The sequence below is a fragment of the Entelurus aequoreus genome, linkage group LG03 (assembly GCF_033978785.1).
Source record: "Entelurus aequoreus isolate RoL-2023_Sb linkage group LG03, RoL_Eaeq_v1.1, whole genome shotgun sequence".
Classification (NCBI taxonomy): domain Eukaryota; kingdom Metazoa; phylum Chordata; class Actinopteri; order Syngnathiformes; family Syngnathidae; genus Entelurus; species Entelurus aequoreus.
The window spans coordinates 45,271,149-45,296,927 of record NC_084733.1 but is presented as its reverse complement, the minus strand read 5'-3'; the positions used below and the strand labels follow the sequence as shown (position 1 = coordinate 45,296,927).

The 25,779-nt window shown below is 38.4% G+C and overlaps 1 protein-coding gene across 1 annotated transcript in view; it reads right to left on the bottom strand.

The window, feature by feature from the left end:
• dlgap2a (discs, large (Drosophila) homolog-associated protein 2a) overlaps positions 1-25,779 on the bottom strand; it is a 269,222-nt gene that overhangs the window by 162,092 nt on the left and 81,351 nt on the right. Inside the window, exon 2 of the mRNA XM_062041907.1 lies at positions 6,494-7,638. Coding sequence (XP_061897891.1) covers positions 6,494-7,570 — 1,077 coding nt within the window. The 5' untranslated portion in view covers positions 7,571-7,638. The remainder of the gene's footprint in view (positions 1-6,493; positions 7,639-25,779) is intronic.

Genomic DNA, 25,779 nt, shown 5'->3' with positions numbered 1-25,779 from the left:
CAAGTAATTTTTCTCCCATAATACTTATAAATACTCAACTATTTACTGTGTAACACTGGCCTATTCCAGAAAGAGATTGTTCAAAATCGGCGCATCAGAGCTGTGGCTGTAAAACAAGCATGTATTCCTTTCACAAAATGTAGAACACACAATGAAGTGGGATATTGCCGTAAATATAATGTGCTTTCACAAAGCAACACAGCATCCGGAAATCAGATATTTAGAAGCGAGATGACATCCACGACTTGTTTACATGGAAACCAATCTAGACAACATTCAACAAGTTTAATCGTCTCTTATGGATTTGAAAATAAACAACACCATCCTTTTACGTGTCGACACAGGGAAAGCCTCATTCTTTGTATTCCTAATATCCGTCATTTTATGGATGTGCTCGAGTAAGAGCATCTGGAACGAGGATCAAGAATATATATTTTTTTGGACTATCTCAGTTCATCCATAATGGGACTCACACACTTTATTTGATTGTATCTCCAATTTCTTTCCCATCTCTTTTATGCATCTTCGAGAATGCATTGATTTTCCCGCAGGGGGGAAGACATGTCACCCCCGCATGGATTAAATTGATAAGGCAGGGCTATATATAGTCCTGCGGCAGGAAGTAGGAAGCGGGAGTGGATATTTTTAGAAATGTTTATGGTGCCGCACGTTAGACTCTACCTGAGCTGGGTGACCTAAAGGGTAAGATACACTGCAGACAACTGCACTTGACTTTATGGAAGTAGTGTCTACTCACTTACACGAGAGTACTCCAAAACATTTTATGGATCAGCAAGCATAAATTGAACGTTATTTTTAGAGATACATCAACTTTTTGCTATTGTTATTCCCTACGTCTCTATTTTGGCTGCAGGGGGAACTTCGTGATCCTATTAGATGCCGTATTGTTGTAAACTAAACAGCTGTGTTATTGAAGCTGTATAAATTATTTTTTGATTTGGGATTTATGATCTAATTTGTATGTTCTTTTTGGAACATATAAACAAGATGATTTTGTCAAATGTGGTGACTGATTTTCTAGGACCTGAGCAAAATGCTAATCTGTCTTGTGATATAGAGTTTTTCTAAAACATAATTTAAGAGGATGTGCATATTCTAAAAGGATCATATAAAAAATACAGCGAACAAAACACAAACAAAAAACCAAGGACAATCCGTTTATGCTAAACTCTACATCTGTAATTTTATGGTGGACCTTTATTAAACTTTGCATATTCATTTAGTTGTTTACACAATGTCTATTTTAAAATCTGGAACCAATGTTATTTTGCTCTTTCATATTTACATGTTAATGTGGTTATTTTTGTTACATCGAAATGTTGGCATGCAATGAAAAAACATAGGTTAAAATAATAGCTCCACCAATAATTGCAGTCCATATATGGAAGGTTCATACTACAAGAAACAACACAAAAGTAATTTTGATCTAAATAACTACATATCATTCACATTTTAGCTGTGAACAGGCAGAGTATCTGTCAGAATTTGGCGATTTAGTCCAGGTTTCAGTTTTAGGACTGCTACAGTTTTATTTCACTATTTGGCAATAAATGCCTGTGAAATTCATGTTGTATCTATGTTTTTGTCATTCTAGGATAAGACAAGAGTTGTATGCTCTGGCTCTAACCAATAACTACAACTTTCCACTGATATTTGATGTTGCTGGTAATGTTTTGATGTGTTTAAATGACACTTGTGGATATTATGATCATCACAGACATACAAAAAGATTGCTTTTAGTGAACTGTATGACTATTTACTGTTTTTACAAACCATGCAGTAAATTATTTTTATTTGCTGGTTTACATGTTAATGACGTCTAATTTGTTGTATTTGGATGTTTAAGTCATACATCACAGAATAACGTATAAATAACAATGTTGTGGAATTATTTGAAGGAATGAGATCGATGCTCTCTTGAAATCCTGTCACGTGTTGTCTACTGACTAACGAAACATACATATCATTTTTATTCTGTATTCATTAATTCCATTGTGTATATAAAAAAAGTTTTAGTTTCAAAATATGTCTGTCAGGAGGTTTCTGTCCACCGGATCTCTAAATCAGCCAGGATGTACTGGCGTCATGTCATGTAATGAAGTATCTACTTTGAGAACACTCAAACATTTATCAAACAAGTAGGTTTAATTGTATCATATTCTTTAAAAAGATTGACCTATTTCAAGCTTCTATATCTGTACTTTTTGCTTGTTATAGTATACCTTTGCCTACAAATAAGGTAGTATGCCAGGCTTTGTTTAATTGGTGAAATGGTTTCAAATGTGCTTAAATGTGTCACACCGCGGTGAGGGAAGTCTTGCCTTGGTTTTTTCTGTCTTGTGATTTGCATGATTTATTTTGAAAAGCAACTCCTCTTGTTTCAGATTACGGGTCCTTCCTCTTGTGTCACCAGTCTGACGTCATTCCTGACCCTTGATTGTTTCCACCTGTTTCCCATTACCCTCATGTTCCATATAAGCCCATGCCTCCTCTTGTTCTGTGCCAGATTGTCTCGAGCTTTCGTGCTTGTCTAGCACCATGTTCATGTTCATGTCCATGCCTTGCCTCGTCCCACGTCTACTTCCTTGTATCCAGAAATTCCCACGCTGCAATTTTGAGTTAACTTTTTCTCCTCCCTCAGAGCGACTTTTGTTATCTAGCCTTTTTTCAACCGCAGTGGTGAGTTATGATTTTTTCCTAATTATCTTCCTTCCTCAAAGTTTTTGAGTAATTTTTTGTTTACATTTATTAGAATAAGATTAGAGTAGTAATTTTTATAGTCATTATTTTCTTCCTCCTGTTGGAGCGTTTTTTTGTTAAAGTTTTTGATAGCAGATACGGTGCTAATTATAATTCGTCTTTATTTTTGTATTTCGTCCTTTTGGAGTGATTTTCGGTTTTTCCCTTTTTGGAACCTTTTTTCGCTGTCTGTTTTTTTTGTGACTCATAGTATTTGAATATACTCTGCTCTGGAGGTTAAAGAGTTTTCAAAATAAAATCTTTATTTAGAATCCCATCTCTGCATCTGAGTCCCTTCCTTCGTCCAAGCCTGACAAAATTGGATTGGTGAAACAGAGTCATGTGACAGTGCCCGTTGGAATTTCTTGCTGACAAGCCATATGAATATATATTTGCAAGCCTTAATCAATAGATTATAAATAATTATGATACAAATAAATGAAATGATCTGAATTAAACTCAAGGTATTGGAGTAAAAGTACTGCACTCAAGTAATATTCAAGTAAAAGTAAAAAAGTATGTTGTAATAAAATTACTCGGACAAGTACAATTTATCCAAAAAGTTACAAAAGTAAATCTAACGGGGTTACTACCCACCTCTGGGACTGACGTTCCGATTCTCCCGGAATCGTTCAAATTGTAAAATTTCAATTCCTGGTTTCGATGCTGGACCGGAAGAAATAGCCGCCAAATATACATCGAACAACGAAAAATAAATTGCCACCACGATTTATTTTTACATGTTTGTCTTGTTAATAAACGTGACATTTAATCAAAAGAGAACTCTGATTAGCACACTCACATAAACCTTGCAAATTTTTATGGTGACCCCGCCTACTTAGGAATTTAAATCGAAGCGAGAAATCGTAATCATTGAAATTGAAACAATGCCCAACCCTAGAAGCAGGTCTCTAAAAACACACCTGAAAAGCTGGTTTCAGGCTGTTTGTGTGAGTCTATTCCTGCCCCAATACTTCATTGTCCCACAACAATTCAAGAGGAAGCCTGGCCAACACACATCTTTGACATGGGGATTTGTAAACTAATATATTTGATAGTGCTGTTGAACAATTATACTTATTTTTATCAGATAATTCCAGGATTGCAGTCGATTATTTAATTTTTTACGTCACAGTTAAATATTTATTACTTTTTTCATCTAAATCAATTGTCTTTCATTTTGTAGGAGCCAAGAGAGTCAATAAAGAAGGGACTAAACTGTAGATGCATTTATTGTGTTTATTAACAATAATGTTATAGTAATATATACAATAAATATACAATTCACTTAAATGCACCCTTTTTTTTTAAACTCCATTTGATGTCAAAATGTTTAAGTCCACACAAATAGGCATCTGTTGTTTTTGGAATCTCTTGTAAATAATAACGTCTTCGTATGTAACCTCAAGTTCTAGTCTTTAATAGCTAAAGAATGGTCAAAGGTTAACATCTTGAAAATGAGGAACTAGCCTCAGAAAATGTTTTTAAAGTACAATAGTAATTTTATTTAGCTACACATCGTTTGGACAAAAAAAAAACCTTGTCGATGTATCTCTCTCTTCATCACTTCTTTTTCCTCGACCCTCGTGAAAACTTGTTGACCTATTGGACTTATTGGCTCTTTTGCTATTATGAGAGTGACAAATTCTTCATTGGGGCTCACTTTTGCAGATGCTTGCGCTTATCGAGGGATCTGCTCATGGTGTTCACGTATGCAATCGACAATACTTTTGTGGGAGTGAGACCAACGCTGTAACATTTACCTGTGATCTGTTTTATTAAATGCTTGTGAAATCTAACCAGAAAACCCGACCTCTGACTGTTAAACAAAAGAACATGGGTAGAGTCTAACATTGTTAATGTTTCTAAACAAACATTTACCCAAGTTAATGTGGATTTGTTACACCTTTTTTTTGTTGCTAATGCGCTATTCTAAGCTGTAACAGAAAATAAAACTCCTTCCTGTAGAGGCCTATTCAACAAAATTGTTCTAGGGGCCACATTTCCAGAAGCCTGCAGACTGTAGGCCCCGACTTCTACCTTCTCTTATATTCTTATTCTGAAAAGCAGCATTCTCTGTAGTGCACATTTGCTTTTGGTCTATTTCTATACTTTTTCGTGGTCTATTCCAATTACTCCAAAATTCCTGACAATGACCAAATTACACTAGTTTTAAAATCACTGCATTGGCTGTATTACAGGATAGATTTTAAAAGGTGACTGCACTTTTTTTGGAATTAGGTCTATCAGTCACAATCATTAATGTGAGACAAGTGCGCATGTTTTTCCTCGTTTTTTTTTTACTTGTAAATAAATGCTAGCAAGAGTCGGCTCACAATGGAGCTAATGGGATTCGCACTACAGTATTCTGCCTATTACACAAACCTCCATCAACGTTTATTTACATCATGTAAGCATATATGTAATGTAGTACAAGCACATTCATAATGATATGTAATATATACTGTACGTATTTTTGTCGTTTTAAGCATACCAGGGGTAATCAATTTCACAGACGCATCACACAGTCTGCTATTTACTTCAATAAAATACCACAATTACTAACCATGGCAGACTTCATGGGAGCCAACAACGACTACTTTGGGACAAATGATGATCCAGAACCAATTTTTTTTTAGCCTGAATATACGGAGGATGAGCTACAAGTTTTAGCTTTAGTTCCTTCTTTTTAAAAAAAAATGCATTTATGGTATTGGGCCTTCTTATCTTTCATATTTGTTTTTACCCTACAAACCCTCACAGACCCTGAGATCCCCTAGCACTCATCTCCTAATTATTTTCCAAAGTCAGGACAAAAACTCACGGGATGGCATATTCCCATTAATATGGCCCCTGTCTTTGGAACAGCTTGCTGGACGTCCTCGGGGCTGCAGAGAACGTTCATGTTTATAAGAGCAGGCTTAACACCCTCCTTTTTGATTTGAATATTATTTAACGTTTATTAGTTTTATTGAAGTCATTTGTACTTTACTTTGTATTCTTATTATTTATGCTAGATTTATACAATCCTCCGTATTGATTTGTTTGGTTCTGCAGTCTACAAGAGAGAAGGGATTATAATGGCCCCATTACAGGGTGGATCTTGTTTGAGAGGAAGGTGGGAGGTTAATCACTTTGCTATGCAATCTGCTGAAAATGATGGAAAGCGCCACTCTACATAGCAACTGACGATCTGGTCAAAGCTGGAATTTCCATAAAACAAATGATAATATATTAAACACTCTACTGCTGTCTGGCGTCTAACTGGATTATGCACCTCCCAATTTGTCTTGTCTCATGTGTCAGGTAAACCGCTACAAATGGGGCCATATGAATCCCCACGTGCGACATTAACACTACTTTGAAAAACGGCCCGAGTGTGTCGCCGGAGACGTTTTAGAGGTTTTCAGTTTTTGCAGGTAGGATAATCGGGTTATACTTCTTAATCAGATTAACAACAATTATGGATTACCACAGTCATTTTGACAGCCCAGATTTAAAATTGAAGAATATTTTTTTATCTCTAAAGTAATCCCAAAAGATGCTCTGCTGTGTAATAAAAGGGTGATTAATAGGGTCAAGACAAGGTATATCTTTTGAAAAAGCACTTCATTCTAAACCTTTATGAATGAAGGACAACATTTTTACAAGATATTGGATGAATCAAGTAATTATCAATGAATATCATTAAAAAAATATATGGACAATATCTTATGATGGGAAGAGAACTCACCTGCAGATAGTGGCACGGCCTGAGGTTGGGCTTGAGATCTGTTGGCGTCATTGGTTTCTCCAGATTGAGCGAAGACTTCCTGTAGGCCTCCTTGGCTTGGCTGACGGTTAACGTCGACCAGGAGCTCCTCTTCATGAACTTTCCTTGTGGTGCCATGCTTATGCTCTCACACGCTGAGCACTTGACATCGTTGTTACTTTTGGAAGTCTTTAGCGACAGGTCTCCTGCAAGGTGGCTGTGCATCGAGTCGGGGTAGCAGTGACTGATTTGGTCCAGGGCGTGTCGGGACATGACGCTCTGTGGCCGGTATGTGCTGTCACTATCCAGGTTGTCGTCCGAACTCCACCAACCTCCTGAACGTTGTCTCCCGCCCCCGTCGCTTTTGCGATCTTTGCTCTTACTGCGCTTGCTGTGTTTGTGGTGACCTTGATGGTGGTGATGATGATGCGAGCCGTCCCGGTGGGAGTCGCTTTTGTTACCGTTCATCTTGGAAGAACCCTCCAGAGAGTGGGACTTTGTGAAAAGCTTCTGTACCGAGTGCACTAGGTGGCGTATCCGTCCGGGGCTTTCATTGCGTTGCTCTGTGGTTGTGGTTGTAGTGGAGGTACGTTGATACTGCAAAGTGTGGAAGCCATCCCGGTGCAGCGGCATCTGTTTCTCAAATTGGTCCAGAAGGTTTGCAGGGATTCGGTTCATTTTGCCACTACCGCCATGCGACGATGAGCCACCATCATCCCGGGAATCCCTGCAGCTAGACGTGTTTCCCCCTGTGTCCCGCGACGCACTTCCATAGTGCATGCGTGGAAAAGTGCTACATGCGACAGAGTGGTCGGTGGGTGCCATGGACACTGGTACCCCCATGCACTCCGAGTGGATGGAGCTCCGGGGTGAGAAGCGGTGACGACCTTCCATGGGACAGCTCTCGGTGGGGCTGAGGAGGTAGGATGAGGGCCGTGAATCTCCACGATGTAGGTGATGCTCCAGGGAATGGTCAACATCGACATAGCCGCAAGTGTGGGCTGAGGTGGGGGAGGTGAGCTGGAGGTGGGCGGGGCGGCCACCGGAGAGACCCTTCATGTTTTTGGGTGGAGGGGAGTAGTTTTCCTCATCGAAGTATGGCGAGGTTGACCATGAGTACTGCTGGTCTGAAAGTGAGCGTGAAAGGAAGGCTATTAAAACACAAGTCATAAGTTCCATTTTCAAAATTATTGCTCTTTATAATTTGGAACTGGGCTCTTTCAGACTGGTGTCGAAAGGACAAAATAAAAAACAATAAAAAAAAGAAAGAAAACATTAACTTCAGTTATGTTTAAAGGCAAAATTGATAGTTTTTCTACTGTGTCTGGGGTGAGCAGAAAACATGCTGAAGAAAATCAAGTTCTTGGGCAGTGTAATGGAAGCCACAGCCATACAGTGTAATGTTCTCTGAGGGGAGGCTTGCAGGAGCAGTTTCTTCAAAAATGATACTACAGTGCTACCTCAACTCAAGAGTGCCCCAGCTTAAGCGTGTTTTCACATAAGAGATTTCTCTCGGTAACAATTTGAGCTACCAGCATCCCCGCCATTAGCTCGTATGATCCATACAAAACATCTGGACAACAGATGGACATAACTTTGTTTTCCAACTATGGTTAAGGAATATAGTGAGTCTGAAGGACAGTGCTCAGAAGAAAAAGTGGATGATTTTCATTCAATTAAAGAAACATATTGAGTGTAGCACTACTATTCTGCACCACACTGAAACAAAATGAGTCAAGAAAGTTCAAATAATATTCAAACGGTGGATATTTTTTCATGAAAATGGGAAAAACTGCTGATGGTGTTTTTGACGAAGAAGCAGGTGGAAGTAGATGCCATAGAAGTCCACCCTCCAAGGTAAATGCTGTACATTATTATTAAATTAGTTCATAAAACTACTGTAGTTGTTACTATTGTATTGTTTTTTTGCAATATTTAAAATTGGGTTTTAAATATTGCAAAAAAATATTTAAGTGATTTGGGGCAAATCAACAACTAAATTAATTTCAAATAACTTCAATGGGAGATGTTCATTTGAGATACAAGTTTTTTTGAGTTAAGAGCTCAGTCACATAACCAATTAGTTAACCAAGTTGAGATACTACTGTACAACGGTAAGAATAGGCGATGTGGCCTAAAATCTATCCATCCATCCATTTTCTACTGCTTGTCCCTCTCGGGGACACAGGAGTGTGTGTGTGTGTGTGTGTTTGTGTGTGTGTGTGTGTGTGTGTGTTGGGGGGCTGGAGCCTATCCCAGCTGCAATTGAGTGGAAGGCAGAGTATACCCTGGACAATTCATATTGCAATATACATTACAGCCTCTTACGATAAGGATTTACGAATCACTGTTTATAAACCCTTGCCAATCAATCAATCAATCAATCAATGTTTATTTATATAGCCCTAAATCACAAGTGTCTCAAAGGGCTGTACAAGCCACAACGACATCCTCGGTGTCGAGTGGGTCTGACATAATATTGTGAAAGTCCAACACATCAGGGAAAGTCCAGTCCATGGTGGGGCCAGCGGGAACCATCCCGAGCGGAGACTGGTCAGCAGCGTAGAGATGTCCCCATCCGATGGACAGGCTAGCGGTCCACCCCGGAGCAGAGTAGAAAAGAAAAGAAAAGAAACGGCAGATCAACTGGTCTAAAAAGGGAGTCTATTTAAAGGCCAGAGTATACAAATGAGTTTTAAGATGAGACTTAAATGCTTCTACTGAGGTAGCATCTCTAACTTTTACCGGGAGGGCATTCCATAGTATTGGAGCCCGAATAGAAAACGCTCTATAGCCCGCAGACTTTTTTTGGGCTCTGGGAATCACTAATAAGCCGGAGTTCTTTGAACGCAGATTTCTTGCCGGGACATATGGTACAATACAATCGTCAAGATAGGCTTATTATGGTGTGGCATTCATCTGGACGCGTATGGTATTCACAGCTCAAAACGGGTTCTACTGGCGACCCATGACCTACAGCCTTCAGTGAGAAAGTGAGAAGATGACACTAAATGGTGATTCATTTGAGGATATTGGGATCAAATGGTCACCCTTTGAAAAATAAGCATATCATTAATATACAATATTATATTATTTGGCATATATATTATAATCAAACTATTTCAAAACAGGTTACAGGATGTGAAAGGCTCCTCCTTTGACGTATGCAGTAACATATTGCATCATTTCTGGTGTCTTCGGACGTGTGTACTCTGTGTAGTTGTATTATTCCAAATCTAGATTCTTACTAATCTACCTGATTAGTAAGTACTGTTCATAGCTGGTTATTCTCCCATGTGGTGTGATTCTTAGAAGATAGACTTCTGTTTAAGTGAACTTAGCACTTACTCTACGTTTTGTTGAGCTGCAATACTTTACATTCAAGCTTGCTTAGTGATTAGCATAGCATTTTTGTCTTCTCCTGCTGGCTTATTCTGTTTGTCGAACACTTAGCTATTCCTTGTCCTCCAGTGATAATGTACTCGACATGGAGTTTATTTGCCTCCACTGTGAAAAGACATATTTACAGTAGTCCCCTCTTCAGGGAGCGACATTACATTGCAGCTTGTTTGATTATAAACATCTCTTTTGCAAGCCAGATTTATAGTTTTTATCACATAGTGTTTGTATTATGCAAACCTATGTAACGATATATAAATATGTATTTCCAAAATAAAATAAAAAACATAAATAAATAATAATAAAATAATGGATAAAAACCAAATGGGTCATATTTTTTATACGTTTTAAAATCCAACATTGTTTTCCCATTTCTTGTGTCATTTCTAACTCTGTAACCCTTTTTTTTTTTTTTATCTCAAAATATCTGCATGAAGGGAATACCACATGGAAACAATTAAACCATCAAGTTCCAATTATCCAGCTCAAATAAAACAGTTTAATGTTTTTGAATGATATGGAATCTATTAAAAAACATTTAAGGCACACATATTTAGCTTTAGTACTCTTACGCACAAACATTTAAAATGTTTCATCAACTGCAGCTTTCTAAAATATTCAAATAATATTTTTTTCTTTTTTGCTTTCACCCCCTGTTCAGATAGGTCTGCTAAAAGGAGAGGACAAAAAAGGCATAAGAAGAACAGCAGGCGACAGGTTGGAGCCTGCATTGCCATTTATCCAATGCAAAGTGAAATAATGGCCTATCAGTGTGTGGATCTGGTGTGATCCATCAAAGCCCAGCGGAGAGTCTGTGAGACGTACGGCGTGACAGACATCCTTGTGATGGGGTCACTAAATGTGGCCCATCACCTCCTTCTGTTGCTGTTGGCTGTGTAGCCTTAAATTAACAATTGATGCTGCTTGGATGACCATTAGGACCAAATGCTCAATCACTCTACTATTTTAATTAGTCTATGCAAGAAAGCGAAGGGCCTTATCGTAGATAACATCTATTCTCCCACTCGTATTGTACTGCTTTTCTGTTGAAGTAAAGATTGTCCATGCAATAAGAACATCACTCTGTTATGAGGCCATTAGATTAATATTTTGCCTTGATGTGACTGTGAAAGTGTACACCTATGATATTAAAGATTCTTATGGGATTTTAACAATTTATAATGTATCAAAGCGTATGTATGTAAATATATTGGACTTTCCATGCTTTTTTTAAAGTTGTTCCTCGTAAAAAAAAAAACTCGATTGTGGAGTGGAGTGCTGCCTTCAGGCCATACTTTGATCCCATACTGAACGGACAGTTTGAGGCAGTTCAAAATCACAGATTTTTTTTTAAATTGCATGCACATTTTGTCCAATCAGAAGCCCAACAAAGCAGCAGCAGTGGCATTATAACAACTCAATATAATGTGTTCATTATATTGCTTTTCAACTCATTGCTCACTAACATGCATGGAGACCAGGAATAATCATCTATCACTGCATCATATAAAACAACACATGTAAGTAAATATCGTTATGTTCTTTTGCTTAAAGGTTAAAAAAAATCAAACCACAAACTATATATCTGTGTTCATATGTATATGTATATATATATATATATATAAATATATCTATGTCTATATATATATATATATATATATATATATATATATATATATATATATATATATATATATATATATATATATATATATATATATATATATATATATATATATATATATATAGACATAGATATATGTACTGTATATATATATATATATGTACTGTATATATATATATATATGTATATATATATATATATATATATATATATATATATATATATATATATATATATATATATATATATATATATATTAGACATATATATATATACATATATATATATACATATATATGTACTGTATATATCCGGTATATCAGTACATATATATACAGTACATACCAGGATATATATATATATATATATATATATATATATATATATATATATATATATATATATATATATATATATATATATATATATATATATATATATATACAAACCCGTTTCCATATGAGTTGGGAAATTGTGTTAGATGTAAATATAAACGGAATACAATGATTTGCAAATCATTTTCAACCCATATTCAGTTGAATATGCTACAAAGACAACATATTTGATGTTCAAACTGATAAACATTTTTTTTTTGCAAATAATCATTAACTTTAGAATTTGATGCCAGCAACACGTGACAAAGAAGTTGGGGAAGGTGGCAATAAATACTGATAAAGTCGAGGAATGCTCATCAAACACTTATTTGGAACATGTGATCGGGCAAATTGGGAACAGGTGGGTGCCATGATTGGGTATAAAAGTAGATTCCATGAAATGCTCAGTCATTCACAAACAAGGATGGGGCGAGGGTCACCACTATGTCAACAAATGTGTGAGCAAATTGTTGAATAGTTTAAGAAAAACCTTTCTCAACCAGCTATTGCAAGGAATTTAGGGATTTCACCATCTACGGTCCGTAATATCATCAAAGGGTTCAGAGAATCTGGAGAAATCACTGCACGTAAGCAGCTAAGCCTGTGACCTTGGATAACTCAGGCTGTACTGCATCAACAAGCGACATCAGTGTGTAAAGGATATCACCACATGGGCTCAGGAACACTGCAGAAACCCACTGTCAGTAACTACAGTTGGTCGTTACATCTGTAAGTGCAGGTTAAAACTCTCCTATGCAAGGCGAAAACCGTTTATCAACAACACCCAGAAACGCCGTCGGCTTCGCTGGGCCTGAGCTCATCTAAGATGGACTGATACAAAGTAGAAAAGTGTTCTGTGGTCTGACGAGTCCACATTTCAAATTGTTTTTGGAAACTGTGGACGTTGTGTCCTCCGGACCAAAGAGGAAAAGAACCATCCGGATTGTTATAGGCGCAAAGTTGAAAAGCCAGCATCTGTGATGGTATGGGGGTGTATTAGTGCCCAAGACATAGGTAACACACACATCTGTGAAGGCACCATTAATGCTGAAAGGTACATACAGGTTTTGGAGCAACATATGTTGCCATCCAAGCAACATTACAATGGACGCCCCTGCTTATTTCAGCAAGACAATGTCAAGCCACGTGTTACATCAACGTGGCTTCATAGTAAAAGAGTGCGGGTACTAGACTGGCCTGCCTGTAGTCCAGACCTGTCTCCCATTGAAAATGTGTGGCGCATTATGAAGCCTAAAATACCACAATGGAGACCCCCGGACTGTTGAACAACTTAAGCTGTACATCAAGCAAGAATGGGAAAGAATTCCACCTGAGAAGCTTAAAAAATGTGTCTCCTCAGTTCCCAATTGTTTACTGAGTGTTGTTAAAAGGAAAGGCCATGTAACACAGTGGTGAACATGCCCTTTCCCAACTACTTTGGCACGTGTTGCAGCCATGAAATTCCAAGTTGATTATTATTTGAAAAAAATAAATAAAGTTTATGAGTTTGAACATCAAATATCTTGTCTTTGTAGTGCATTCAATTGAATATGGGTTGAAAAGGATTTGCAAATCATTGTATTCCGTTTGTATTTACATCTAACACAATTTCCCAACTCATATGGAAAGGGGGTTTGTATATATATATGTTCATGTAAAAATTGTGGCATTGTGAACAATTATATACCATAACAACAACAACAGTAGATTTAAGTAATATGCTATAAAAACCCTGTGATGAGGTGGCAACTTGTCCAGGGTGTACACCGCCTTCTGCCCGATTGTAGCGGAGATAGGCTCCAGCGCCCCCGCGACCCAGAACGGAATAAGTGGTAGAAAATGGATGGATGGATGGCTATAAAAACCACAGTAATTTTTACGATAAAACCAAACAGCTCATTTGCCAAAATATACCAATTTTTTTTTTTTACAGAGGACAATTGTGTAAAATTATCACGAGGCAAATCTTTATATATTTATGTTCATAAAATATACACTGTTACAAACAGTCCTGTGAGGGCAGCAATAACTGCCCTTCAATAAAATCACCCCTGCAAGTGATAAGCATATCAACCATATCAACCAAGTATTAGCGATGATGTTATGTTAAGCGCTAACTCGAAGGAACTACTTTCATCGGCGCTGTGATCACAGAAAGGTAATTAGTTTATGCAGTATTGACATACTGAGTCAGTGAGCTGCTGCATCGCCTCTGAGTTGGTAAAAGTTATTTCAGGATTAACAATCACGCATCTCACTTGTATAGTAGAAGGTTGTGGCCATAAACCGAGAAGATGGCCAACTATGACATTCAACTTGGATTCGGAGATCATGGGAGAGGCACAAGATGCTTGTTTGCAGCCACATTTTTTGTTTTTGTTTCTACCTGCGTGAGGATTATGAATAATTCGTCATGCAAACGGGAAGATACAAACATCCCATCAGTCTGCATTGTAAACTAAGTAATTGTTTTATTATTTTCATAGTTTGTATTTCTTATTTAGCCTTAAGCAATGGCGCTACTTGTTGGATTTGTTTAACACTCAGCTTCTAAAACTTGTAGCTCATCCTCCGTATATTCAAGCTAAAAAAGATAAGGTTCCAGATCATCATTTGTTCCAAAGTAGTTGTTGTTGGCTCCCATTAACACTGCCATGATCAGTAGTAATTGTTATTTTTGAAGGGAATAGCGAACGTTGTCATGCGCCACCCTATGCTTAAAAATGAACAAAATATGTACATATTACATGTTATTATGAATGTGCCTGTTACTACATTACTTGGTTGTCTGTATAATAAGATCATTCTCGGACCCCTGCAGTCTACATATAAACTTAAACATCAGCATTCTCAGGGTGGTGTGGAAGGTGTTCATCCCAAAATCATAAAAAGCTTGCTGGCACTACTACCCGTGGGCTTTCCGAGCAGGATTCTGAGACAGTCATTATATGCAACCTGGAGTGTGCGCAAGCTCTCTTTTTTGAGGGATGCTGTGTAAGCTGTAAACAAGTACGCCTTCGCTTAATCAGAACAGTAGTGACATTTTGTCACCGACATATTGACTTGGACATACAGCATTGTTCTCTGTCTAAGCATGTCAACATCATCCTCCATCTTGTCATTGATGATGTGGCTGAAGTATTTGACATTGTTGCACACAGACAAGGTTTGACCAGACAAGTAGAAACCTGGGAAACTAAGATGTTGATCTTTTTTGGTCCTACATATCATTACCATACTTTTTGTGGCATTATACTTGATGTCAAACTTGACTCCAAAGCCTGAGCATATGTTAAGAAGTTGTTGGAACCCTGCACTACTGGGAGATAGAATGACCAAATCATCAGCATACATAAGGTGGTTGATTAAGGTGTTCCCAATGATGAACCCTGTTCTGCATTCTCTCAACTGCCTTGACAGATCATCCATATACAGGCCACATAGGCCTAGTGACAGAATCCCACCCTGCCGTACCCCATTGCCAACTCTAAAGGGAGAGGATAAACTACTCCCCCATTTTACCTGCATCGTCTGCCTGTCATACCAATATGCCAGCATACTTATGATGCTACCCGGAAAACCCCTATGCTTCAGCTTGGTAAAGAGTTTGTGATGGTTGACTGTGTGAAATGCCTTAGATGCATCAATAAAACCTAGTTTCCCAGAACTCAGGCAGCTTCAGAGACACCGCATTCGCCATCATGGTCGATTAATATTCACTGAATCCGTTCAGTGAAGCGTCGGGGTCACCAGTGTTGTGCTTGTAGCGTGAAAGCAAGACAACTTGAAGTATCTTTTGACACACAAAAACGTGTGCGTTGTTTATTCATCAAAGACGAGAATAAGGGTAATTGGAAGAAGTATACACTTTTTGAATCCCCCCCTTTTTTACATAGTTACTTTAACTAATATCCAGTTTCCTCTGAACCACATTTTATCACAATCATCTGGATCCACATAACTTAATTTGCCCAGAACAATGTGCTTACAATTCTCAATATATCATCATAAGTAAGTCATATAAGTCATTCATACTCACATTCAAAATAAGCCTAGACTTCACTATACCAAACTGAAATATTGTATTTGTACAATTTCTTAAAATGCTCAATGTTTGAACAGTGTTTGAGTTCATCACTCAGGCTGTTCCATATTTTCACCCCACAGACTGAGACACAAAAACTTTTCCTTATACTGAGTGCTAAACGTGTTTATATTTTTCTGTTCCTCTGAGGTTATACCCCACATCCCTTTCTATTAATAAACTTTGAATTTTTGCAGGCAGTTGATGACTTATTGCTTTAAACATAATAAGCCCTGTCAAATATTCTACTAAATCAGGAAATGTTAACAGTTTTGACCTTAAAAATAAGCTATTTGTGTGCTCCTGGAACCCCACGTTATGGATAATTCTAAGTGCCCGTTTTTGTAAGATTGTTAAGGGATGTATGTTGGTTTTATAATTATTTCCTCAAACTTCTACACAGTAACTTAAGTAAGGATAAATGAGTGAATAGTAGAGTTGCTGGAGGGATTTTCCATCTAGCTCTTGTCGTGCTTTTGCCAGCACTCAAATGCTTCTTGATCATTTCAAATGAATGTATTTAATATGTGCTTTCCAATTTAATTTTCCATCAATTATTACACCAATAAATTTACTTTGCTCAACTCACTCAATGTTAATCCCTTCAATCATCATTTTTATTTGTGTATTTATGTTCTTATTTCCAATTAGAATTATATTTGTTTTACTAAAATTTAGAGACAACTTTTTAGTTTTGAACCATGTTTGCATTTTCATCATTTCCAAAGTGATTGTATCAATAAGTTTATTGAAGTTACTATCAGAAAAAAATATAATCGTATCATCTGCAAATAAGACCAGCTTTGAGTATTTTGGGACATTACTCAGATCATTAATATATAAAATAAAAAACTTTGGACCCAAAACTCATCCCTGCGGAACACCATATGGAATACGAAGACATGAAGAGCAACTGTCATTTAACTTCACAAACTGACGCCTCTTCATCAAATAAGTTTCTACCCACTTGTAAGCCACTCCCCTGATCCCATACCATTCTAATTTGTTTAATACAATGTTATGATTAATAGTGTCAAATGCTTTTTTTAAATCAATAAATACTTCTATTGAAAATTATTTTCGTCTAAATAACTGGTAATTTCCTCAATTGCGTCAATTAATGCTAGTGAAGTTGATCTTTTAGCTCGAAATCCATACTAGCATTCAGAAAGTAATTTGTGTTTCTCTATTAAGTTTTCCAATCGATTTTTAAACAGTTTTTCTAATCCATCCATCCATTTTCTACCGCTTGTCCCTTTCGGAGTCACGGGGGTGCTGGAGCCTATCTTAGCTGCATTTGGGCAGAAGGCGGGATACACCCTGGACAAGTCGCCACCTCATCACAGGGCCAACACAGATAGAAAGACATCATTCACAGGGCAGTGGTTCTTAACCTTGTTGGAGGTACCGAACCCCATCAGTTTCATATGCGCATTCACACAACCCTTCTTTTGTGAAAAATAAAATGTTTAGTTTTTTTTCAAATTCAAGACAAAGTTGTATGTTTTTTTTACTGGTGCACAAAATGAACCGTGCATGAACATCACCTTGTTCAAAGAACGAAACCCACACAGTGCATGAGCTCACAACAAATTACACACTTGCAAATCAGTGTGACTTCTGTTCTTGCCTTTGAGAGGCCAGTTCAGAAATGCGCGCGGCTTCACCTTGGCAAGTGCCACTCTCATGTCATTTTCACAGCAGAGTATGCTCCTTTTTCTTCGTTTTCCACCTAAACATACAATACTGGTACACAGCTCATGAAAAACAATATTTTTTGTTATTGTCATTGTAAGTGGGCCAAAACACTTATATTACAAAATAATCTCAAGCAAATGACTGCTGTCATTTGATTATAATAATAAAACATGTAACTTGTTATTTAGTAAGGTTTGGGACAGGTGTGCTGCGGGTGTGGCCACAGTGCGTGTGCACGCCTGACATCGCTCACATGTGCTTCACTGAATGCGCAAGAATTTTTGCGTTTGCTCACGCATATGGAAAATTAGAGGCAACATTGTTTGGGGGCATCCATAATACGCCGATAGAGAGAAGTTTTTATTTACACGATGAGTCGGGTGTGTCTTGAGCTTCGCGGCGCAGGCCCCGCCGAACCCCTGAGGCCGACTCACCGAACCCCTAGGGTTCAATCGAACCCAGGTTAAGAACCACTGCACTAGGGCCAATTTAGTGTTGGCAATCAACCTATCCCCAGGTGCATGTCTTTGGAGTTTTTCTAATATTTTTTAAAATTGAGGCAGTATTGAAACAGGTCTATAATTTGTGAAGAAATGTCTGTTGCCAGTTTTATATAAAGGAATGACCTTTGCCATTTTCATTTCTGTGGGGAATGTAAATAAATGATAAATGATAAATGGGTTATACTTGTATAGCGCTTTTCTACCTTCAAGGTACTCAAAGCGCTTTGGCAGTATTTCCACATTCACCCATTCACACACACATTCATGGCGGGAGCTGCCATGCAAGGCGCTAACCAGCAGCCATCAGGAGCAAGGGTGAAGTGTCTTGCCCAAGGACACAACGGACGTGACTAGGATGGTAGAAGGTGGGGATTGAACCCCAGTAACCAGCAACCTTCCGATTGCTGGCACGGCCACTCAACCAACTTCGCCACGCCGTCCGCAGTACCAGTTTGGAATGATAAATTGAATATGTAAGTTAATGGTATTGCAATTTTGTGTATAACACTTACACATATACATACGTCGAGCTTTGTCCCTCCTGAGACAACACGCAATAGAGTTTATGAAGATGCAGCCACCGCTTCGTTTCTCCCCACAGGAATATTGCTAGCAGACGCTCTGCGCCCACGGGGGTCAAAATACCTCCTAACATACACTCCAGCTGGCCAGATTTGGGGACTGTACATGTCAGCCACTACTTTACAGTCTGCGGTGACATGAAATAAGCCGAATTTGCTGCCATGTGATTCTATCTTTCTATATGTCACAGACTTATTGGCCAACTTCTCAGATAGATAAGTATGCAACGTTTCAGCATGCACATCCAGAGAAAATTTAGTGGCGAATATACTCACTAGCTTAGTCGTGATCACTGAAATGTGGCTCTCTGTGCCAGTGTCGATAATTCCTGTTTTCCACCTCTGCTCGCGTTTCCCCCAAGTGGTTACAGGTCACATCTTGGGTGTAACGTTAATGTTCTGCTTTTTACGTCCATTGCTCACAACAACACTCCACGACGGTGACTTGGCCAGTGTGCGGGGCTGAACGCTCTCTGTAGCCGCCGTAGCCGGAAGGGGTAACGCCATCTCTGCCTGCTGAGTGGGCCTCCGCACCTCCACCTGTCGCAAGCCCCCTGCAGCCGCACAAGCAGTCTCGTCGCCACGGTCCGTGCAGCTCTCCTCCATAGCTGTCACTCGGCGATTCACAGCCACAGTAGCCGCTGTCAGATTCTCTTCACATCCGCTGGGCTTCAATGGTCCTCTGCAGCCCAGAAACTTCACTGCTCAGCTGCTCTAATCTTCTGAGCAGGGCCGAGGCGTCAATACTTCCAAAGCCAACAGGTGGGAGTTTGTCCAAACAGTGCGAGACAAACATAGGCATATTGTCCCTAAACTCATTAAACAAGTTCAAGCATGCCTTCACGTTTTTGACGTCCTTGTCTTTCCCCATGGGATACATTTTCCGTTGTGTAGACGTTGGACATACTTCAAACAGGAAGCTCTTTGACTTTGTGATCCATTCCGATAGAAAGTTGTTAATAGCCAACAGAACGATTTTATTATGGTCAGGAGTCCTCATTTTGTGAGAAATTAAGTTCAAGAACTCATCAACTACAATTATTTTCCCACATTAATTTTTTAAATCTTCCGGACACTGCAACCCGCCATCTTGAATCCTTATTAACTCTATTGGTAGCCGACTCTTGCTAGCGTTTATTTACGAGTAAGAATGCATACAAAAAATTAAAATATATATGTGCTTCAGTTCCCCTTTAAGTCTCCAAGACAGTATCAGAACTTATTGATACAATATTTGTGACAACATCCTTTAAATAAATATTTGAAATGCAATGGTTTTATTTTGTCCATCATTTATATTTCGACTTAACTCCCAAACTTAAAAATCAATTAATTAAAATGTGAGAATGGTGCCACTCAGCTTCTATTTAACACTGTCCTCACTGTACCGCGACTTGGGTTGGATGTTCATTTTCATCTTTCAAAGTGGATCAAATTTATTCCTTTCCCTGACTTATTTTTTAATGAGGGCTACGATCTCAACCCCTGAGGTGCAGCCGTGCTCTGCTGTTGCTGCCGTTCTCCATCTGTTGAGATGAAAACAAATTCTTATTGTTTACCAGGCTTACACGAGGAAATCCACTTGGCAGTTTGATGTAAAATTAATCTGGGCTACTTACTCTAAGCATGTGGAGGTTGGGGGGTAAAGATAAAATATTTTCCCTCAGGATGAGAGGATTTTGTATGAAAATGCTTATCAAAGATGTTTTACAGCAGCTGAGCGATAGGTGAAACTGCTAAGCATGACTTCTTCCACTGGCAGCAGAGATATTAGTTGATTATAATTTTATGTCATATTCTTTCACAACTTTTTTTCTGACTCTCTCAGGTACACCAGAGAGATGCACTGAATAAATTACCCCTAAGCAGAGTTGCGGCATTTCCTAAGATTATACTCCGGATGATGGGCTAATCCTCCCTGTGTCTCTCTTTCTACATGTACTCTCTTCCTCCGCAGAATTGTGCACTTCAGCTAAAAGTAGGGGAAAAAGAGGGGATGCATAATAAAAAAAATATTGTATAATATTTTGAAGATACTATAATTCAGCGTCCTTACAAGGCAGAAAGCAGATGTCTGTGACTATGGCTCTGCAAACATCTGTGGACAGGGAGGGAGTTTGTTGTCGCTACGACGATGCAAGGACCACCTGCCATCACATTATTGGCTTCTCTGCAAAACGTGACAATTCCATTCATGGATGGAAGGTGGCTTTTGGGAGTGTTACATCCATAGCTGGGATGTATTATCTATGACATTGGTATACTTTTAGGGTGTGTTTTTGTTTTTCTATTAAAAACTGGAAAATAGTGGAACCTTTATGTGGACGTGTGTAAGTAACCTCCCCAATAGGCCGTTTTTTTCCCCCGCAGAAAACTCATTCACCCCAAATCGGTAATAATTCATTGAAACCAGGAATGTTCCGATCAGGGTTTAATGCTACTGCAGTGGAAAATGTCCAAATCTTAAACAGGAACAAAAGAGAATTTGTTACAAGAGATGTATTTCATCATAAACAGATGGTACAAGGTTGGATTGGGTTGCCATGATTACAGACAATGTCTTCGGAGACGTTGGGTGATGCTCTCTCGTGAACGACCGCACACACACAAGACTTGGTCCAACGTGGTTAGTTATGTAACATGTACAATGTCATAACAACAACCAAGAGAACTTGTACATTGTCAGGGCGACCTGCCCTGCCATGTCATGTCCCTCCTAATGCATTCAGGTGAGAGGTAACCTTAGGACAGAAATTTGCCACCACACTACCAATTCCGATTTACTTGCCGAACCTCACGATTTTCCCGGGAGAATCCCGAATTTCAGTGCCCCTTCCAAAAATCTCCCAGGGCTGCCATTCTCACAAATTTCTCCTGATTTCCACCCGGACAACAATATTGCTATCAACGTTCCCTTTAAGGTGCACACCTGCGTGATTGCGCACTGCTTACGTGTCCTCTGCGCATAGCAAATCTAAACCACGCACTGAATCAAATTCCATCTGAACTCCAAACAAAATAAACACATAATTTATTATGTGTGATTTTGCAATGCGACTGTGAGTGACAGGTGACAACAGATAAAACAATGTTCGGATTTAGGAGTGCAGCTGTCTGTGACTTCATGTCAATATTTGCCTGTACTTATAAATATGACTAAAGCTTTTGCTTGATTTGGTGGGGGCGGAGGGTTATTTGGCACGTGTGGTGTATTACTGTTATCTGTATATGTCGAAGAAACTCAATAAACAAATGTTCAAACAAAAATATTAAGACCGCCCACAAAATGGAACATACTGACGATACAGTCAAAAAGCAGCTTGAAATCGGTCTGTTAAACATAATGTATGCAAATTATTGCCCAAAGATCCACCATTACATGTTGTGTAGACCACAAGGAAGTGTTTTGAATGTAGAAACAAATTCTAAAATGACCCCTTTAAGGGTAGTATCAGTATATGATGGATACGAGAGTGATCTAATCAAGTATTTTTATTGTCTCCAAATCATGTTTTGTTGTTTTTGTTAATGTTTAAAAACTCTGGGAATAATTTCCTGTACAAAGGAGGACTTTGAGGGCAAAAACCAATGGCAAGAGCAAAGAGCAATGGGATAATGGGGCAACCCTGCTGAGTGGAACTGTACAGGCGTAAATATTCGGAGTGAATATTGTTTGTCCTGACCGAGGCCTCGGGATGAATATAGGAGCTTAATACATGAAATAAAACTGTTACCAAAGCCGAATCTCTCTGTAGAAAAAAATAGATAATTCCACTCCACTCGATCAAATGCCTTTTCAGCATCTACAGATATCCCTGCTCGGAGCAGGCACATCATACAATATATTGAAAAGACGTCTAAGATTAGAAAAGGAGTGCCTATTCCGAATGAACCCAGTTTTCATCAATCCAATTTCTACCGCTTGTCCCTTTTTGGGGTCACGGGGGGTCTCTGGAGCCTATCTCAGCTGCATTCGGGCGGAAGGCGGGGTACACCCTGGACAAGTCGCCACCTCATCACAGAACCCAGTTTGATCCTCATTAATAATAGAAGGAAGAATACTATTCAGACGTTAGCCAGCAGTTTGGATAATAATTTAAAGTCCACATTTAACAAGCTAAAAAGACGATATGAAGTGCACAACAAAGGCTCTTTGCCTTTTTTCAAGAGGAGAGAAATTTTATCTTGGTTGAGCGTTTGCGGGAGGCGGCCAGATTTAAACGATTTATTATATATGTCCAATAATAGGGGTGTTGGTTTATACCAACATTTTTTTTTAATTCAGGAGGATACCCATATGATAATGGGTTTTTTTGTTTTGTAGTGATAAGGTTGCAACATTTAAATCTGCAGCAGTAATTGGTCTCTAACTTTACTGGAGAAGACTGATCAACCGAAGGGATGTCCAATTTGGCAAAAAAAATATTAAGCTTTGGAGTAGAACAATGAGAAAAGGAGTAGAAGGACGCATAGATATACTTGAATACAATATTGATCTCAAGATCATCCGTAACTGTGCCTGAATCGGATTACATCTGCGGAATATAATGGGATGCTGATATCCGGCGTAGTTGATGAGCTAATTTTTTACCAGCTTTACCGCCATGTTCATAGAACTGAGATCTTGAACTGAGCATTTGTTCAGTAGCACGGTCTGTCGCCTGTAGAGAGCATTTCCTTATCAGTGTCTGGGTCTTGAGAGGTAGTGAAGTGAATTAATTAACTCATATTATGTTTTGCATATGGTGAATGTTTATATTCATCTTGGAGAAAGCGAACCACCAGGTTTAAGTAAATAGTAGCATTTCAGTTTGGACATATATTAACAAAGGGCCCTTTTGTACTGACATTTGTGTGTGGCTCGGATTAGTTCTCACGGAAGAAAAGGCTATACAATTGGACCTTGGTATGCAAAGGTGATGGCCCTATCCGTGAGAAGAGACTACATGTTCAGCTTAATGACAGCATCTAAGATACGACCTGCATCTGTTGTCTTTCCAGACACTTACACACGAACATCTCCTTTTATGGTCATGGTGTGCTGTCTTGACTTAGCACACACCCAGAGACAGAAGGTAGGAATATAAAACTGCTGGTTTGGCTTCTCCAAGTTGGAAGAGCTTCATTTTTGAACTGACCTCCTCCAGGAACTGCAGTCCTGTATAATGACGCTCGCTTGTAATAAAGCAACTTTTGGTTCAGTAAAGCGTCTCCGACGTCTCTTTTGATCCAGCTGCACAGCCATTTTACCCTTCTGCCGAGGCAGACAAGACCAGAAATACACATCAGTAGAGTACAAATTATCTAACAGACATATGCGTTGTGTCAAACTCGTCAATTAATTCTTCCTGAGTTTTTTCTCATAACTTGCATAGGATATTATCTCCCCCTAATATATGTCTTCAGTGCCTCAGAGGCCGACATCCCGGGAGTATTGTTCAAGAGCACAAAACAATTTGACGCAAAACAAAATCCACAAAGTCCTCATTTAAAAGTAATCATATATTTAGGCGCCATGGCTCACATGTGGTTGTCAGGTTTTCCATGACAACGGATGGATTTTTTTTTTTAATGTATTCTAAATATTAAATACATGCGATCAAAAGTGTGCTTACAATGGAGCATACAGTATGTGAGTCGCTCTATTCCGCTTGTAAAGCCCTTAAAAAACATCCAAACACCTCCATTTAGGTTTTATATACGTACATGTTGTAAGTATATATGTAATGTAGTAACAGGCACATTTATAATAACATTTGATCATTTTAAGCATACGTGGCACATTCATTTAAAAAATGCATCACAACGTTTGCTTTTTTATAAACAACATCACTGATTATCACTCACTGCAGACTTCATGAGAGCCAACAAACATAATAAAACATCACTTACTGTACAATGTGTGCTGTCAGTAGGGTGCCGGCTGCTAGAATCTTGTTATATTCCAATTAAGATGAAGGATGACTCATAATCCTCGCGAAGAAACGGGGTGGGGAGCCAGGTGTCTTTTCGTGTTGTCCTGGCCGTTTCCGAGTCTAAATTGGATGTCAAGGGTACCAACTTGTTGGAATACGTCCTGAGCATTCCTCTATACAGGTGAGATGCATGATTTATGATCTACAAAAAACTTCCACGAGCAAGGAAGCAAGGAAACAGCAGAGCGATGATGTAAACATAGCAGCATAAACTGGTGTTCACATCGCCGCTATAAATAGTTTGTCTGTGTTAGCGTTTATAATAATATCTCAAATACTTGGTTAATATTCATGTCAAGAAATGTAAATGGAGTATTGTTGGTGCTTTTTGGATAGTTATTTATTGGGTTTTATGGGCGGAATAGAGGACTCCCATTGGCTCCGTGGTAAGCAGACTTTTATTTATGTTTATGAATTAGAATGTTTGGAAAAATAAACATCCGTCGTCATGTCTTTTATAATAATTGTTAATGATAGGCAAAATTCCAAAAAAGTGCATTTCCCCTTTAATGTCTCTTTTGTGAGACCAATGTTTTGTTCCTTTGGCCAGGTTATTGTTATTATAACACTGTGGTTTCTGTTAAAACAGTAATGTAACTTGTGTTGCAAAATCTCCATTACAGTATATATTATAGTGTTTATTTCTTCTTCTTCTTATTGTTTAACTGGCTTTTATTTAAATTTGTTTCCTGTGTTTTTTTCCTAATTTTGTACATGGTACACAATTTAAAAGAAATGTTAAAAAGCCAGACAGAGGGCATGTTTCCAACTAGTGATAAACAATCAAACTCAGCATTTTTTCTCTTGTTTGGTGGAAAGTTGTACATTACGTTATATTAAACCAAAGAGGTTCATTAGGTCTTTAACAAATTATGCAATTTTGTTATTCTTGTGGCCAGACCTGTGTGTTTATTTCCGTACTTCACGCTTTCGGCTACAACTGTTGCCTACCTCAGAGGTTGTCACATGATCACGAGTTGTGATTAATCATAATTAATCACAGGTTATTACTCTCTTTCATATTTAAAAT